Source organism: Egretta garzetta, unplaced genomic scaffold (genome assembly GCF_000687185.1).
Source record: "Egretta garzetta isolate BGI_Z169 unplaced genomic scaffold, ASM68718v1 scaffold476, whole genome shotgun sequence".
In the NCBI taxonomy this organism is placed as follows: Eukaryota; Metazoa; Chordata; class Aves; order Pelecaniformes; family Ardeidae; genus Egretta; species Egretta garzetta.
Genome location: NW_009259979.1, coordinates 62,100 through 81,550, shown reverse-complemented (window position 1 = coordinate 81,550; position 19,451 = coordinate 62,100). Strand labels below are relative to the sequence as shown.

General features: G+C 45.0%; 1 protein-coding gene across 6 annotated transcripts in view; it reads right to left on the bottom strand.

Annotated features, from left to right (window-relative positions):
• The window catches only part of REXO1 (RNA exonuclease 1 homolog), a 40,956-nt gene that overhangs the window by 16,877 nt on the left and 4,628 nt on the right, over nucleotides 1-19,451 (bottom strand). For 4 of the 6 annotated variants that reach the window (XM_035895960.1, XM_035895961.1, XM_035895957.1 and 1 more), the window contains exons 2-6: nucleotides 9,312-11,098; nucleotides 5,868-5,969; nucleotides 3,279-3,480; nucleotides 2,432-2,595; nucleotides 387-524 (exon numbers count right to left, since the gene is read on the bottom strand). In XM_035895960.1, coding sequence (XP_035751853.1) covers nucleotides 387-524; nucleotides 2,432-2,595; nucleotides 3,279-3,480; nucleotides 5,868-5,969; nucleotides 9,312-11,098 — 2,393 coding nt within the window. Of the gene's footprint in view, nucleotides 1-386; nucleotides 525-2,431; nucleotides 2,596-3,278; nucleotides 3,481-5,867; nucleotides 5,970-9,311; nucleotides 11,099-14,953; nucleotides 15,081-18,341; nucleotides 18,782-19,451 lie in introns of those variants that run through there. The other 2 variants (XM_009640446.2, XM_035895959.1) reach the window with 2 other exon arrangements.

Below are 19,451 nucleotides of genomic sequence, written 5' to 3'. Positions count from 1 at the left end.
CTATCAATTACATCTACCTCAAACACTGACCTCTGTTGCACACTTAAGATTCCAGGAGGTGTTTGCCACTGTACCAGAGCAAAAGGCTTTTTGTCCAGCTTGACCATAACGCATGCTCCCCTGCGCCCCTCTTCTGGGGTTATTAAAAAGATCGGGCATGCTTTCTGAATGAAGGGACAGATGGGATTTCCTATTGGAAACCCCCACTGGAATTACACTTTCTGTTGTCCCGTCTGGAATTATTTAATGCCAGTCTCCTCTACAGAACTGTATGTGGATAGAAGAGTTTTCTGTGTCTGCTGCAATTTTAGAAGGTCTTAGCCAAGGCAGAGGCTGTTATTCTCTGCTGCAGACTTTAATCATAAGAAGCAAGCATCAGTACAGACCTTGTCAAATGCTTCCTGGGAGGAGGAGCAGAATTTCAGGCACTCATCAATGAAGAGATTGAGATATCTTTGACGAATGTTTGTTGGGACTTTAGCACCAAATTCTGTGGGAATAACAGGCCTCTGTAAGCTGGTGCTCTAGAGATGAGACAGAGAGAGACAGAGAGGCTATTCAGGCTTTAAGAAGTATGTTGCTTTGAGACTCTCACATTTCCTGCTATGTTATTAATAGTGGCATGACTTCCTTTCTGAAAACCTGCCCAAAGCTAAACATAACACGCATCATTTTTGGTACTAAAACCACCACTTGAAGCTTTTGTACCACCTTCAGTATTTGAACTACCTCAAAAAACCCCAACCATGTTTCTTTACGCAACTTATCCAGCAGCCAAGGACTCCCAGTGGCATTAGTCACAACACATATACACATGCAAGCATTCCAGACCACAAAAATGATGACATTTACGTTATGAGATTCAAGATTAGCATGGTATCAAGCACCACGCTTGGACTTGGAGATGTGAATATATGACACCAGTTCTGTGCATGGCAGACACGGGTTACTTTTACTCTGGCTATGAAGGGAGAATGGGATGCCCGCTCCTGCCAGGCTGGCAGCCAGCTAAATCATCACACTTCCTGTGGGATTCCTGTAACTTTACTGCATTGGGGTTTGTTTTTTTTTCCTATCCTAATGCCAATCACGATGCTCCTGAAAGGATTCTCCCCTTAAATTGAATGGCATCATCTTCACACATAAAAGCTGCATGTTGGACCAACTTACGACCCACCACTGCAGTTTTCCATTTCCACCACCAGTTTATCCACCAAATCAACACAATTTGGCTGGTTTTTTTGAGCAGAAACTGTATGTTCACCTCTAAAGCACCCAATTGTTTCATCAGTCTTTCTCCATCCCACCCAAAAGATATCCATAAACCAAACCATCTGCTGCAATCGGTAATAAAAAGACCTCTAGAGAAGATGGGAGTATGTTCAAAGGGGAGCAACTGGTCCTACCTCAATGGTAAAAGCGCTCATCCTCCTCATGAGACTTCCACCTTGATGCCTTGCTCAAGGGGGGATTTGGTCCTTTTCATTACATATATGTATTTTCTCAACCTCTAATATGATACCCTTAAGGACCTCTGTAACACTGGTAAATATTTTATCCTTTCAGTTGTTTCTTTTATTTTCAATCAGCTTCAAGTTTTATGTTACTATGGTGGCTTTTTGGGTGGGGAAGGAAGAAAATGACATTTCACTCCCACAGAAATAATCAGAGCATGTTATGACATATCTTGACACAAGATATCATCAATAAAGATATCATTAATCAAGTCCTGGCGCTAGCCACATTCCTTGCCATCCACTCCAACAAACAGCTTCTTATGCCATCCACACGCTGCTACGTGAGGAACTCTGTTCTGAGTTGTCTTAGCGAGTAACACGTTCCCAACAGCTCATGGGAAAAGGAGGGATTTCCTTGCTAAGGAACTCAGAGCAAAAGTACCCAAAGGCTGGGCAGGTATTCCAGGGGGAAAAAAGAAAGAAAAAAAAAAAAAAAAAAAGAAAATAGCTTTTTCCCCAGATATTAACAGCAGCATGAAGTTTAAATGATCACATTTTAACTATATAGGTCACTGTAGGACGTTATTTATAACCACTTTCCTCAGTATGGGTCACAAAGCCCAGGAAGGACATTCATCCAGCCGTGCTTTTTGAACACGAGAGGCTCCAAGCCCTGACACAAACAGCGACACACCTAGCCAGACAGCACAACACAAGACTCAAACTAAAGATGAGCAATCAATAGTCAAAGAGATCATAGCAGCACTTAAGTATTTCTATCTTTTTAAGCTCCTACCCCTCAAGTGTTTAATTTTTTATACAATGCTATTGAGGAAAACCACAGGAAGAAACAAATCCATTTAATCAACCTAATCAAAACAGCGTTTTTCAGAGAGTGCTAAGTTTGGAGCAGCATGGCTAAACATAGCCCCCTCGATGGGGAATGACCAGAAAGATTTGAAAATCTCTCTTACCTGTAAGGAGGGAACGTGCGCTATCCTTTTCGGCACGATGGTGCTGGTGGTCTTTGAAGCCATCCCAGCTAATGTGCAAGCCTTCAGAGAAAGGGTGGGTGCTTCAGAGTCATTGGAAGGTGTGACACTCCTGCCAGCCACAGTCGTCTTACTACTCGCGAGGCCTGCAAGAAACAGAAAACATATTTAGGTAGAAATCCCACCACTGGGCTTCAAGTTGCCAGGATGAACTTACTATAAAAGGCCCACGCTGCAAGCTGTGATTTTTTTTTGAATGGAAGCCTCCAGAGGGATACAAATTGGGTAATTTTACCACCTTCCAGGCAAGGATGAAGGAACCTTCTGCCAGGAAACGTGCCTCATCTCTGTTTGGTTTGGGGTAACTGAGTCAGCAGAGCTTGAAGAGGTAACCCTGTCAGCTACAATGCACTAACTGCCCATCACGTCAGCTCTGAGTCCTTCCAACTACAAAGGGATACCAACAAGCATTAATTACCACTTCCCTCCTGTTCGTGCCACCTCTGAAGGCTTGAATGGAAGAGCGAGCGAAGAGCAAACACACTCCAAGGAAGAAACAGAAAAAGAAGAGGCTGAAGTGAGGGAGGCTGGGTAAGACAGACGGGGGAATGGGGCTGTATGTGTCTAGTCTGTTGCTTTTCAGAACAGGATGGAATTTCTCAGGGAAAAGACCTTCCACTGGTTATTATCAGCAAGGATTCAAGTCATGGCCAATGCCACACATCTCCTGATAGTTTCACATCTGCTCGGGAGAAGTTTAAACAGAAGGCAGTGTCTTTTAACAGGGGGGAGGACAGGACAGCGATCGCAAATAATGCTGCTGGCTTACTTTGTTTGGCTGCTGCGGAAAGGGCTACATTTGGCACGTGAGCAATCCTCTTCTTTTCTCCTGGCAAAGAAAGAGAGGCCTTTTGAACGGCCACAGCCAGCTGTGCCGCCTGCTGCTGAGCCAGCTGGATCCTCTGGTAACAGACCTCCTGAGCAGTGGGGGGACGGTACGGCCGGATTACGGGCTTGCTGGGGACCTCTGCCTGCACAGACAAGAAGTTTTAGAACCAGCACGCTCACTTGCTCAATCCCCACCCTCTGCCTTCCATTCACCCAAGAAAGGTCTTTTTCCCTTACCCCTTCTCTGTTAGCAAATACAGGTTTTTGAGAGAAGATTCCAACTGCCTTCCAGAACAAAATATTTTGAGTCACCTACTAAACCCCATGACATTAATGATTCACCCTCAGGCAAGGCCTCCCAGCACTCCAGCGTGTTCCTAAATTGGTAGGTGGTATCTGAACTGCTTGTTTAATGGTGTGACGCTCCTCATCACTGTGCCTAACCCACTTCTGGACTCTGTCAATACTCTCAGCTCTAAAGTCTTGTGCTAGAAAATGAATCTAGCCCCGTGCAGCCTACTGCATGCTGCTTTAGTTTACATCGCGATCAAAAAGTGACCAAGTATTCTCCATTCCCCTTTGCTACACGATGCTGAGTTTTACAGTGCTCTCCCTCTCCGTCTTTCCCATGCCGAAGAACCGGTGCCATCTGCCCTTGCATTACAGCAGCTCCCCACCTCTCAGCAGCCTTGTTTCAGGTCTCTAGTTCCAGTAACTACTTAAAAGTCTCATACATACGTATTTATGGGATTAGAGCATTACATAAACTGAGCTCTGAATTTTAAACAGGCTCTGCCCCTGCCTACTTCTGGAGGCAACTCACCACTTCAGCCGTTACCAGCACAAACAAGTTACACATGCATTTTCTTTGATGTCCAAATTTAGGTTGCAGGAAAGGTGCCAGAAATTATGTCAGCAAAGAGAGAAGTTTTCTAGCAGCAGAAGTACAAGAGACGCAGCAGCAGTACAAACTTCTCCACACTACTTAACAGCCTTTGAAATCTGAGGAACAGGCCTTCCCTCCTGATAATTCTTCAGAGAAGGGTGTGCTCGCACAGCCCGTGTGTAACATGGCATTTCTGAGACCACAAATTGCGGGCAAGCTGGCACCTCCTGCATTCCTGGTCTCTGATGCTGACACCAGGTTCTGGATACCAAACTGAGTGCAGTCAACCATTAAATTATAATTACAGACTTCCGAGCAGGACAGAATATTCATCTTCTGCCTCACCTTCAATTCCTTTGGCCCACCATTTCCCCCAGCAACTAAACTACAACTCTGCTCCCTCCCCTGCTGCTTGCTCAGTCCTTGAGCTATAAATCACAAGCAGGACAGAGCAAATATTCAGCTTGGAGGGACACGGCAAAGCACAAGCCTCAACTCTGCGTGCAAAAGCAGCAGTTCAGGTCTTACGGCACCTCCTGAACACACTTGGCAGCAGCACGGAGCTGAGATACTCCAGGGAACGCACGTCCCGGTGCGTGCTCACGGCAGCTGCTGCTCAGCACACCAGATCGGCTCTGTTTGCCCATGCAATGGCTGTGCTGGGGCTCACATCTTTGGAAAGCATTTTGGGATCAGCTGTCACATTAAGAAAATGTATTGAAAGATTTGTACATGTCTAAAAAGCTCCTATTTACAATAAATATTTGAGTTAATGAATTTCCAACCCATTTGCTTCAGCCTCTTATCTCTTCACTTTGGAAGAAAGGGCCCTTATCAAAACACATGAACTGGCTGAAGATATGTAGTTAAATAAAACACATCGTATTGACCTCAGGGCTTCAAATTATTAAAAGCAAAGAAACCTTTTCTAGGCAGAGAGGAAAGGAAGAACAATTAATTTGGACTACCCAGCTCAAATCAGTGCGTAAGCCTTCACTCTTATCCTGCTGGAACATAAAACCAACTAATCTGTGCTCAGCACCTGGAGGGAAACACATTAAACCCTCAGAGAAAACATGAATTAAAATCCCAGTGAGAAAGAAATGAAAAAAAAAAAATCAGAATGTCGTCTTTGCCTTTTTTTTCTATTCTTCTCCTCTGCATTTAAAGTATTTTCACATTGTGAAAGCAGAGTATCAAACTATACTGTTGGTATCTTGGCTGATTCAGAACAGATATAAGGTACTGGGTTTAAACACCTGACCAAATTCCTACAGCTATCTCTTGTCCACAAGACACAGACTGACCTTGTGGCCAGCTAATTTTTATCTAAGTGATTGAATGAAGCTATAATGTAGAAAAATTAACGTCTCAATCTATCCCAATGAGTTACAAGGTGCAGAATCCATTTACTCTTCCACAGCTTACCCTTGGTTTTTTATTAGAGTTTTGTTGCCATTTGTAACCATGTTTTTTAGAAATCAGAAAGGGGAGGAAAAGAAATCTGACATAAACGGATCCCAGCGCAAGCAGCCCACACGCTGCTGTGTGAACATGGGACTGCGTCATTTCCCAGTGTTGTAACAGGACAGAAAATTCTCACTTCCAAGAATCTAAACTTTTGCTTCTAAAAGCTGCACTTACATTTCCTTGTTTGACAAGATGAGAGATCCTTCTTTTTTGGCCAGGAAACAAGGTAGTTAAATTATCTTCTGTCTTTTCTTCATTTCCTTCCTCTTTGGATAGCTGAAAAAGAAAAGAACAAGCTTCCAAAATTGCATAGACTTGAAGATCCCTCTCAACGAGGAGACCCAAAAAGTCTCCCTTCGGGTTAACAGAAAGTCCTTGCAGGTGGCGGGTGAGAACAGCACGTGCTCAGCTGCTGCACTACAGAAACAAAGCTTGTTTTGAACCCAAGAGCCACCGATGAAGCCAGCAAACAGCAGCGTTGCAGTTCCCACCCAAGCCGTCGCCCCACGAGCTGTGCACTGGGCAGCCTTGGCACGATTCAGGACGACCCCTTCCCACCACGGGAAACTTGAACACCCTTCTCCTGCCAGCCACTCACACCCCTCGCCTTTCACGGCATTCTTAAAATCCAGAGGGGGTTGGAGGGTTCTTTTGGCAAGAACTTGGCAGCCAACTCATTTCTGCCCTTGTATAACGTGCTGCCAGAGCAGGTCCTGAAAACCTGCTCGACACCAAACCACGGTGCCCCCACTCCACATTTAGGGAAATGTTTCTCTGCAGTTTTATCCACAGCCATATCTGCAGAAAGCCGGCGGTGACAAATCCCCAGGTCATGCATTTGTACAGGCAGAAACCCAGGGGAAGTAACAGCACCTCTCCAGCCAAAGCTACTTCTGAGCTAACATCTCAGACTCACTGCTGGAGGAGGGATGGGGAGGGAACTGCTTTAAAATCTTCTTTGAATTCGACTCTGCTGTTCATTTATACAAAACACACTCCACGAGTTCATTTTTCAAAACTGTAGCGGCTCTCCGGTCAATCTTGCTTTCAGTTTTCCAACACAACCCCTGGCGAGGCTCTGAGCAGAGGCAAGCCCGACAACCTCTTAGAAATTCAGCGACAGAGCTGAAGGCTGGATTTGGAGACGAGCTCAGACTCCACTTCGGCTGAGCTTGCGTTCCTCACCACAAGGGCACTCAGGACGAGCACTTCCCGCTGAATCACTTCGCTCTCTAGGAACTCGGTAAGTCTCTTAATTCAGTTACATCCCCAATAAACACTCACAAAGTGATCCTTCTCGAGGGAAAAGTACTGCACGCCCTCATGTACCTTTCCCTCAGGATTAGCACATTACCGAGACCAAATGGGCTCCACCATGGAGATGGGCCATGGAGACCATGGGCTCCATCTACAAAATTATTCCATAAACAAACAAAAAATTCCACCTGCCAGAAACACAGCGGGGAAGCAGGTACCTGCTTACGAACACCCAGCTCGCGAAGAAGGACCCCTCTGCTGCAATGCTTGTTCCTCGCTTTCCAAAACAGGGGGAAGTGAACATTTTAATGCAGGGATAGAAGGTAAAGCACGTGCAAAGGAAACACACGTGGCTGCGGACGGCTGAACATTGCCACTCCATGCCAGGAGGAACCGTTTGCGGTGAGCGGCAGCCCCTGCTTCAGCACTTTCTGAATTCAGCCCACTTTGCTTCATCCCGTATTTGGAAAGCTCTAAACAGATCAGTATTTCCCACTATAGATCGCGTGCCCGTATTTTATTTTCACTTAAACCAGGCAATTTGAAGAAACAAAGCCAAAAAGAAAGTGCTCGTTCCTAGCTGGGAATTACGCTACCCACCGAAAGCAAGCAAGCTGAATTTTAAACAAGCAAAATCAAGTAATGCTTAATAGTTCAGAAGAAAATCATTACACACAACTGCTTTATATAGTTTCTTCTACCAAGGCATTTCGCACAAGTGTAAAAAAGGTCTTTACTTGTCAGCAACACTGATTTCTCTCAGCACGGATCGGGGACGTTACTGCAACAGAGAGTTCAGCAAAAAGCTTTAATAGTCCCGCTACTCTTTTCAAAAGATGAGCTCTCCTCCCCACGCTGCCCATCACTTTGTCCTCTGTGTACGGATGGTCATGAATGGAAGAATTCACAGCCACTTCATCCACCCAACTAACAAAAGCCTGAAAACCAGCACCAATTCCTGATGCCATTTTTAGAGTAAAAGACAGCAAACCACCGTACCAGGAGAAACTGGCTTTCCACCGTGCAGCCGCAGGGTTCCTGCTGCACTCGCCCTGCCCCTCCTTCAGATCAATTACCCCAAAGGGAGTCTTGCTGTGTTTGAAGGGGTCTAAACTGGAACACGCTGGAAGATGGAGTCCCAGTACCTCCATTGCCTTGTGGACACAGGATAGCTGCAGCTGAAGCCACTTGGTAATTCCTTGGAAAGATGCACTCAGCTTTTGGGACCCCCCCGTCCCCACCCACACAGAGGGCACCCGATTTTCCCCATCCCTGGGAACATTCCAGGCCAGGTTGGATGGGGCTGTGAGCAACCTGATCTGGTTCAAGGTGTCCCTGCTCCCTGCAGGGGGGTTAGGCTGGGTCACCTCTAGGGTTCCCTTCCAACCCAAAGCATTTTGTGATTCTATGATTTTGTCACCTTGCCCCACTAATTCAGTCCAATCCAATTCCCTGAACACCTGCTCTGTATGCAAGGAAAAGCATCCCAACAGGCAGTCGCTCCTGGGATCAAGGGTTTGCTCTTGCTGCCCAGACAAACTCGGATGTTGGAAGATGAAGGATGAGTTTTGTCTGCTCCTACTTCCCTGCCTCAGAAGCTGAGGATCACTGCCAGCAGCCGCTTTCTAGCCTTTTACACTCGCTCCATGCTGTTTTAATCTTGGAAAACGAGGGTCTCACATCCTCTGGGGACCACCTCACAGTCACTGGCAGAAGCCTTTTTACGTAAACGTCTTTGTACCACCTTATTCTGAAACCCCTTCTACCTTTTGAAGAAATTTTACCCTCCATTTCTTATTTGCACCACCTGCAAAGTATCCAGAGATCCTCATAAAATATCTGCAGTATGCGTTTAAAATAGGAAACAGTAATTTGGGGAGTCGCCAACATGTAGTGCCAACTACATCGACTTACTTGCACCAACACATTGGCCTGGTTCTACCTGCCAGTAAATTCCTTAAACTACGCTGCAACAAGGCAGCATCGCCCAGATTAGCAAACGTGGATTAGCTTTGCAACATCCACAACATGCTCTCTGAAGCCCCTTCTCCAGCCATCCAGGACACCATGGTTCTTAGGCCAGATGGCGACAGAAGTAACCAATAACCCTGAAAGCTAAAGGCCTTCCACCCAAAAGGTAAGTGAATCCTTACATTTCACAGCAGCTTTCAATCCAGGTAAAGTCAGGTGCAAACTCTTCAAAGCATTCAGTCAGGACAAGGATGAGATTCTTCCAACATAGGGAGTCTCCCTCCGTAGCCCTCTTCAGCTACTTGAAATAAGCAACACCACTAAACTAAACCAGAGTCCTTTCACATTTAGAGGTGAGAGAACCAACCAACCAACCCAAACCAGCATTACCTGTTTCCCCAGCCTTCCCTTGTCTTCAGTTTTCACATCTGTAGATTCATTAAAGATCCTGAGACACTCTTCCATTGGATCTGACTCAAAGTCCAAGTCTTTCTCAAGGATGGAATAATCAATGTCATCAGATGTTGAGGAAGACGACGATGACTTGGACAATTTAGAGCGCTTCACTTTCTTTGTTGTCCCTTCATTTTCACTCTCAGAGTCTGAACCACAGTCATCACCATCCGAGTCCGAGCTCACATCAAGTAACGTGGATGGCAAAGGCCGGCCTTTGTCATCGTCATCTCCACTCTCATCGCCAAACAGGTCAACATGACTCAAACTCTGCTGCTTCCGACCCTTCTTTGGATCTCCTTTTTCTGTAGAACTGACCTTTTCTTTCTTTCGCTCCAGTGCTGGCGTCTTGGTCCCTTTCTCTTTGGTTTTACGGTCACAGGTTTCCTTACCATTTTTCACGTCAGCCGTTTTCAGCTTGGAGTCTTTCTTGCTGCTCCCCAGCTTCTCTGTACCAGAGCCTTTGGTGACACCTTCACTCTTGTTTTTTCCTGAGCTACTGCTGGGAGACTTGGATTTTTCTTTTTTAAGCCCATCTAATTTTTCTGACTTTTGTTTTTCAGGTTTCTTTAAATTCCCATCAGTTTTCACTTTGACACTTTTATCTTTGCAGTTTTTCTCTTCGCTCTTGGTTTTTAATTTTTCTTCTTTCTTGAGCACTTTGTCTTTTTCTGTATTTTTACTTTTCTCCTTCTTACCAACCTCACTGAGGCCAGGTGTTTTACTACCATCTGATTTCTTCCTTTTTGTTTTGTCTTTCGAGTCTTTGTTTTTATTTTCAATTTCCTGGTCATTCTTACCAGAACACAATTTCGCTCCTTTTGCATTCTTGTCTGCTAAGTTTTTGGCAAGACTTTTCTGTGAACTTGGAAGGTCTTCCATGCCATATTGTCCTGCTGCTTCTTTGCTATCCTGGGAAGCAAAGCCATCCAGTTTGGTGCTCTGCTCTTTGTTGGGTAGCCCATCATTTGATTCACTTTCAGAACCAGCTTTTGATTGTGAGCTAACAGAAGTTTGCTTATATTCCACATCAGCCTCGTCTTCAGAAGAAGAGAACCTGGCGTACACTTCATAGTCATCAGGTACTTCACAAAGCTTCTTTCGCGACGGAGAATAAGATTCCTCATAACTAGACACCCTACCCCTTTTAGACCCCTTTGGTTCCTTTGTTGTGGCTTTGCTCAAAAGCCTGGCTGAGTAATTTGAAAGTGGGTCATATTCCAAGTCCGTAGAAGGCTTAGAGTCATCAATCACATATTTATTGTTAGTGACAGTGCTGCTGTATTTTTTATTCTGTACTACAGCCTTGGGAACATATTCCAGTGAGCTACCTTTAGATCGGGAAGTATCCAAAGTGTATTTACTTGACCGGCTAGCAGCAGCAAGCGGAGTAGGGTTGTAGTCCGAGTTATTATTAAAGTTGTAGCTACCTGGATGATATTCTAAGGAGGTAAATGAATCATTTTGTGTCCCAGCAGCTGACACAGGTGTATTAGAAATGAGCGAGGAGGCCTCTGAAGCACTGAACTCCTTTGTCGTTTCCAGCAGCTCCTCATACTTCTTCTGCTCTCTCTCAACTTCGTTTTTGACTGCCTCAATGGCCTTGTTGACCAGCTCCAGCTCCAGAATACCAGGTGTCACATCTGTAATGTCAGCCAGCGCGCCATCCTCTGCCTCCAGCGAGGGCCTCGGAAGCTCTGGATTATAGGGATCATAGCCTCGTTCTGTAAAAGAGATGGAAAAAAATAATTTACTGCCAGCAATTTAGTTAAAATTTTCTTTGGAGTAAAGTTTTCAAAAGGTCTTTTTAAGGTCTTCTCTCATCAAAACCCACTACTGGAAGACACTACCAAAAGCCATGCTCTCGTCACCACAGAAGAGACGTTTGATACTGAAAGCCACCGGTGACATTCTCTAGCCAACGGCAGGTGCATGGCTAGCGTGGATTGTTCCTGGGCCTTAAGGACTTAAGATCTCTTAACAAAGTGCTTTTATTGCTCACAGAAAAGCTCTATAAAATATTCTTCAGGGCACCAAAGAATAATCACTGTATTAGGACCAAGAAGAGCTGAGTATGCACAGAATTATCTGCTTAATTCAATGAAGCGACCAAGGGAGGTAAGAGGATTCCAGTATGAAACCCATGGATTAGGTTCTCATTTATCAATGCCAATGCCTACAGCCCACTGAAAGCCTCCAATATTCCTCAAAGCTCCGTATTTCTCATGGCAGCTGCAGGAAAGCCAATCTTATTTGAACCGACAAACTGAGCGCTGCTAATGTGGAAAAACTACAGGTCCAACTCAACTCAACCACATAGAACCACCAAGACAGACATTAAACACCCAGAACATTTCTCTTTTCCGACATTTGTCTTTTCAGACAAGTCCCTTAGGTGGCCTCTTTTACATGGGCATTTCTAGGACTACGAACAGAGGATACACTGCAACCACGCTGCATGGCTTTTCCGAGCACAGCTCTACAACAGAGCTTTTGGTGAGCGATGGTCCACCCTATGGAACAATATGGAAATGCTAAAGCAACCCATCCAATGGACAACTTACAACTGGGAGTCCATTAAAGCTCATCTGTAACATTCATCTTGAAAAGGACATGGGAGCAGTTGTCAGAAGTATAAACACCCTCCACTTTCTGCCATGGTGTTCCAAATTCTTCCTTTCCAACTCATGGTGAAAAGGAAGGGAAAAGGTTCACACATGTGTGCGGAGCAACAGGGACCCTGCTTGCCAAAAACAGGCAGGAAAATAACTGCACCTTGAAAAATGAGACTTGTAATGGAGGAACCCAGCAATAAAGATGACTGCATGTAGCAAGCTAAAAGAAGCTACGGGTAAGTTAATGGCTGCTTTTTTCCTTGAAGAGTTTTCAATCCTTGTTGTATCATCGTGTCTCTGGATGCTGCTATTCCAGAGGAACTTTTTGTTATTTTCTAGAAGGACAGTAGTAAAGCTGGCTTTCCAACATGAATATGTAGAAGGTCAAAACAATAAGCAGAGAGATAAAAGACAGGAAAAAAACCCAACCTCTCAGGCCTAACAGGGATGAGAGAATTTCTTGTAACAGCCAGAAACGAGCAGTGTTTACAGGAGTTGTTTCTACCAGTCCCACAAGACCAAGTTTTGTCTTGGATTTTTTTTTTTTTTGGAGAGGATCCATGAATGCACGGCTCCCTTCGGTAATAAGAACTTGCCTAGCAGTTGGCAGAACCAACCTCCAAGCAAGCAGAATAATAAGAGACCGAGTTAAAATAAAGGTAGTGGTTTCATAAAACGCTCTTTACCCCCTTGGGTTTGCAAAGGTTTTTTTCCAAACCAATTAGCTCCTGATTGAGCAGGGACTCTGGGCAATCGCAGCAACAGTCTGAGCTGTGCTCAGGGCCAGAAGCATGGGGAAAAAAGGAACAAGGTGATATATTTCTATAACCAGCTCCCCTTTACCTATCGCAAAGTGCTTTACAACAAAGATACAAAGAGCATTTCCAAAACTAGCGTCTGCGCTTCCCCATTACGACACCCAGCACAGCCCATACCCCAGGGGAGAGAGGGAGGGAGAAGGTGGCAAACCAGAGCATCTCAGCTGGTGGCGTACACCGGGCGGACTGATATCCAGAGCCTCACTAGAAAAAGAAACCACAAAGAAATGCCAGTAACTAGGAAAGAACAGGAACAACCCTAGATGCAAACAGCAGCATCATCAAGGCTAGTATATATAAAGAGATTATCAAAATGATTAGGTATAAATATTAGCCTAACAGCTGATAAAGAACAGAGAGCCCTCCATACCCACCACCTCATTTCTCACCACTCTGCGAAACGTCAGCTCCATAGCGGCAGAGAAGGCCAGTGCAGGGAAGTCTGCAGGAGTCAGCTATTACCCCCTAACTCAAGATGGACCTAAAATTCAGCACAAGCAGCGTTAAGGGAACAGCTGAAAGCCTGGTAATTTGTGCAGCGGTAAGGATTAGGTGGCCTATAAACAGAGGCAAGACCACGGAGTCTGGATCAAAGGACTTGCCAAAATAATAATAAAAAATACCCACTACTGCACACACACAAAAAAACCCAACCCCAAACTACACAAAAGACATCTTGTCCACGCAGAAAAGCAAACTATTTTAAATAGATCAGGGTACAGAGAAAGCAGAAGACAACCTAAGTGCAGACCTGGTGGTGTCTGCTTCTCTGCTGTTCATCTACGGTATAAAACTAATTTGCACGTTTTCTTTCAATGGAATGACCAGATGTAAAAATACATGATAAGCTCCGAAAACGCCTGCAGGCTTTGAGACATCGTCGTGAAAGAGCTCTTTTGTAGGTGTGTAGGAGGCCTGATGGATTACCCAAGGGCTGCTGATCAAAGGCTACCATTTCCATGAAAGACACTTGTGTAAGTGGGCTCCACGCTACTAATCAGGACTGTCACCTTTGGCCACGATGCATTTGCAGATAATGTAGTGGAAACTACATTGTAGGGGATCTCTTTATATATACATACATACACACACACACATATATATATGGGGAGCCATATACACACCAGTCCCCAAAGTCAGAGAAATTAAATACGCTATCTGAAGTCAGGCCACCTTTTCAGCACCTAATTATATTCCTAGGAACCTAGGAGAGGAAAGGATCTCTGGGCAACTGAGCCCAGTCGCACGCAGGCAGGCACCCAGCTACACCCACACACCCTTTCTTACAACCTGGATACAAGATTCCAAGTAGTCTTCTTCAGCTTTTGCATGTATTCCTCTCCATTTTAAACACCAATAATGAATACCCGCGGCGTAAAGAAAGATTACTCCAGGAGGAACTACGCTGGGTTTGCTATTCTGATATACAAGAGGTCTGCAGTATTTCTGCTGAAGCAAAATGAGCGAGAGGCACCACGTAATGAAATAACTGGGTTTGGATGGATGTAAAATGGCGAGTCTACACTGTCCTTTGAGAATCATGAGATAATGAGACTTGAGATGCCAACTCCTTATAGGATTGGGAACTCAACTGCTATCAGGAAACTCTTTAAAATACATTAATTTATTAAAATAGTTTGCACCTCAGACCTGAAATAGTCCTTCTGAGACACAAAAAAGTGAAGTTAACATGAACGCTATACAAAAAAGTTATTTATAATTTACATAGGACCTCAGCGGACAATTTATTTCACCTAGAACTACTTTAGAATATACCAAAATGAGCCGCACCTAAATCAGCCATTTCAGCACAGAGTATACAGAAGCATACCAAGATTCTTCTTGGCATAGATAACCAAGATTCTTCCCAAAAAACAAGTTTGTTTTTCTCCTGGTTACAGTCATGTTGGTTCTGGGAAACGAGGGCTCAGTTCCGAGGTGGAGCTGGTTTATTACAGAGCTTCTGTAAGCCAGCGACTCCTTGCACTGGTCCTTCTAGTTTGTGCAACAGGCAAAGGCAGTAAACAAAAGCTGACATTAAATGAATAATGGGAGTACAAGGTCACCTGTTTGATGTTAAAACTAATTTTACAGTGAATCATTCTGGAGAAAAAGATGTCTTTTTTTTTTTTTCCAAGCACCTTACCAGAACACATTCTTCAGATGTTTTAAATACAGAAAAGCCCGAAGGTGTGACGGGTACTCAACGTCATAAACCTGCAGGTTTTGGAAGAAGAGTCAAGCTCTTGCACGCATGTGGGACATGGATGACAACTACCTTCCCTCCAGATACAACACCAAGCTGCTAAGCAGCAGCGGCTGTTGCTAAACAAAAAAAGGACACAAAAATTAGAAACTTTCAAATTCACGGCAATTCGGATCTCGGAACGGAAGGGTTTGCTGGCCCAGCCGCAGAGGGACCAGCACCGGCCAAAAGACAGCAAACACTTTTGAGACCCTCTGCTGCTGAAGTCACCCATTTTCCTGGGTCACCTGGAGCTGGCGACAAAAGGTGCATTCATCAGGAGATGGGCGAGGTGAAAGCTGTTGGGAGACCTCTTTGGAGGGGAAGAAAAAAAAAAAAAAAAAAGCATTTTTATTTTAACGTCACCAGAACAGCTTTGTTAGCTTAACAGCTTGCCTGTGTTTACAGTGCCAGTACTTAGCAAATGGACAACCTTTGCGATTACAGAAGAATTATCACCATTGGAAAATTATTTTAGGCTTTTCATTTAATGCTTCACAGAAGAGACAGCGGTTTCTCAAGAACAAAATGTTTCAAAAAGGCTTTCCCAGCAGGCTGAGTTTTGCTGCTCTTCAGAATTAAACAGCGCGAAAGAAATGGCAGGTTTTGGTACAGACTTCATTTGCAAGTACCCAAAGCAAATTTCCAACAATTAATTTAACAATAATACCCAACCACTTGGAAATAATTAACACTGAGATTTAAAATAGTACATTTCAAATAATTACCTGGAGTAAATGGGTTAGGAGGGCAGGTAAGAGGAGCTAAGAGAAATGTTTCTTCCACTTTAAATATAACCCTAGTGCTAATGATTTTTTTTTTTGTTCCTTCTTTCTCTTTTTAAATACTAAACTTAGTTATTAAAATTAACTATTAAAAGCATAGATAACCTTGTGCTGGTCTAAGAACATAAGGAAAACAAGGTCTCAGAGGTGTTACAGCCGGTCTAGTCCAAGCTGGCCTCTCCCTACACACCCCACTCCTTGCGTTTGTTACTCCATGAGAGGTATTTGATGCCACAGCACCAAAGCACATCGTGAACCAACGTGGTCATTTCTTTAGTGGAAAAAAAGGAAGCAAATATGAGAAAAGAAAGTCTTATATTAGCAAGGCTGAAAAAAGTTTGAACAGTCATCCATCACACTGCGGTATTTTTAAACCTGCTGTGACAAAGCCTAAGTTCAGGGTATGGTTTCACCAGATGTTGTCAGCCAACGTAAGTGCTTGGTGCCACCAAAGGACCGTTTCCGTGGGTTGAACTGGTTGACCAGGGGGTTCACCGGAGGGTGTCACAACCAACGTAAGGAGGGGTGGATCACACCAAGGGACAAGAGCGGCCAGACATCATCCCTGTACAAGCCATGAGCCGTTTTCTCACTGACCTGCTGTGGCCAAAGAGGAGACACGGACCTGCCCGAGTGGGTTCAGTCCGGCAAGGGAGCAGCTCCAACGTGGGCCGTGTTGCTCCCGAGCAGGCAGCTTTATCAGGGATCGACTCACCCGGGTGGGAAACTCACTTTGACGGGAGGACCTTAGGGCACACCCCTCAAAGCAGCTCAGACAGCACCCTCCAGGGAAGCAGTACACCTCCTAATTTTAGTCAGGAAAACACAATTTTGTGCAGTTTTGCCTCCGATGCAGCAGAAGAGGCATCTAAAAGGTCCTCAAGCCTACAAAATATGGTAGCTTGGTAGCCTCACAGCCAGTCCTGGAGGACAGCTGGGACCATCTTTGCTTCACACAGCAACACTAGTTAAATCCAAGGATGCCAAAGCCAGAGCAAGATGTTCTGGCCGACGCAAAAGCCATCGTTTACATTCCTCTATCGCTACAGCAATTTACAGTCCCACCCTCTCCGGTGCTAAAACAACAGCGGTAGGCAAGGAGCATCAGAGGCTTGTCAAGATCCGTGATAAATGCAATGTTTTCCTAAGGGGAAATCACACCATCGGTACATTTCTCCCATGACCTAGGGAAGGAATGTGAGAAACATAATCGGTGTATTTGCCAGGAGAGGGGCAGAAAGCAAAGGCTGGCACCCCAATATCACGACTGCTCCCCAGGCTGCTCCCCCGACCCCACAGCCTGTCACCACACAGGCTAGAAGGCGTCTCACCGTTTTAAAATCGATGATACATTAATCTGGATATTCAATGTTTGGATTCTTTGGAGCTCTTTCCATTCCCTCTCTCATTTTAGCTTTAAAGTTATTCCTCAATATATAAGAAAAGTTGAAGTTCTGTTTGGGGGGGAAAAAAAAAAAAAAAAATTAACAGAGACTTATTTTTCCTGTTGCCAAGAAAAAGACCAGAAAACATTTCCACATCTCCCGTACAAGTGCTAGGTAAAACTAAGGATCTACTCCAAAACTTAATTAGTAGAGCAAGTCTTCTTTTCAAATAAGCAGAAGAAAAAAAAAAAATAAATACTTCAAGTATTCTGGTGTCTTCTTTTCTCTCCATTCAACTCCACACTGAAAATTTACTTTGACTAGTCTTCTTTTCAAATAAGCAGAAGAAAAAAAAATAAATAAATACTTCAACTATTCTGGTGTCTTCTTTTCTCTTCAACTCCACACTGAAAATTTACTTTGACCAGCGTGGTCAAAAGCAGTAACACCGCTCCTCACCCACCAGTCGCTTAATTTTCCAGCCTTTCTCTGGCTTGCTCAAGATAAGTTATCTTCTCAAAACCTGTCTTATTTCTTTAACTGTTTCGGGTGAAGGATTCCCATTTCAGAAAAAAAAAAAAAACAAAAACCCAACAGTATTTCAATACAGTCACAACTGGACACTTAGAAAAGCAAAGTTAAAAACTAAAGAAAAGCTATGTTACATTTAAAAACTTCAGCTGTGACTTATGAAGAGCTAAAACCAAAACTTAAACTCGTTTTAAAACCTGTCCGGCTTTAGTTAAGCTGGAATTAATAGTTCACAGCTCCTTTACAACTCAGACACCTGCAGCTCCGCCGACTCTTAACCAGCGAACCCAACGCACGCCCCAGCTCTCAGCACGGATCCTTTTTAATAAAAAGGCTCGTTCTCACAGAGAAACGAAAATCTTTGTCTAACTAAACCCTCCAAAGCAGAGCTGAGGTTTTTTTGCACAGTCCATGTATTTCAGAGACAGATGCAACCTCGAGGACCAAAGCCTCACGTTAAATGAATGGCTGACACGTGAAAGCCTCTCTGGAGAGGGCATTTCTCTCGCAGCTGCTTCTTCACGTACTGCAACCCCCAGAAAAACACAAGTTCACTCCGCAGTTAAGTCAAAAACTTCAAAGAATTACCTGAGCTCCCCGCGGTTAATAAATATTGCAGATATTTGTTCATGCTGTACTTGAGGCTTTTAATATCTGCTTGGTACTGCTAAGACACTCCGGCAAAGGCTTATGGCACGATACCGCTGACCATGTGCTGACACAGCACTTTCTGGGCTGCAGAGGTAATTAGGGCAGGACTTACCAACCCAAAGTCCCGCCTTCACCCTCCTTTACTCCCAAGTCAGATTGGGTTTTACTCAAGCGTCTGCAGGGGCTTTTTGACTGTTTTCTTCCTTCCTAGCGCTACTAAGATTATCTTGGGGAATTTTTTCACAACGTACTTTCCCCACTCCTCAACTGCACATGGTGCTTGTTACCTGATTTGAGCAACACAAGCCAGCAAGCACAGCAGTTTCCCAAACAGCGATCCCCAGGGTCATGCTGAGCGATCCCCTCATCCCACCGGGCCCCTCCAAAAGCACGCTCCCCAGCCGGAGCCCAACGCCAGCCCACTTCTCCAGCCCACGCTCAGTGCCAGCGGGGAAGGAGGCTGCAGGCAGGGCAGGGAGACAACCTGGCCCTGCCTGTCGGTGCGTGCCTGCCTGCAGCCCCGCGCTGCTGCCTCTCCGGTATTACGTGAGCCAACACGCCATCCCGGCACCTCCGCCTCGCCCAGCGCAGGGCAGCCGGGAAAAGTTGGTCTGGGAAACCCTGGACCAGTGTATTGTGCTTTCTGCTTCTCCATCAGCAATGCAGCACTGTGGTGTTTGACTAGAGAGGGGAAAAAAAAAAAAAAAAAATCAGAGGTGTTTCAATGTCAGGTAAGATATCCCACACTGGAGAGAGAAATCCTGTAGGAGCAGACGAAGGGCTCCTGTGGCAGGCAGAGGGGAGCTCAGGGAGCTCACAAACGCCAGCACAAGGCTAGTACCTCTGACATCCAAGCAGGTCACTGCGCCTTTAGCCTTCAAAATCCATCCGGCTCGACAGAGAAGATTTGCTCCCACCTCCTCCTTTTCACATGCCGGTAACTGGAGCGAGGAAGAGCCGTGTGTGCAAGCTCAGGGCAGAGTCTCCCCACAGCCACACACTTGCAGAAAGACCAAAAATCGGAAGTGGCCCGCCCGCCCACACTGA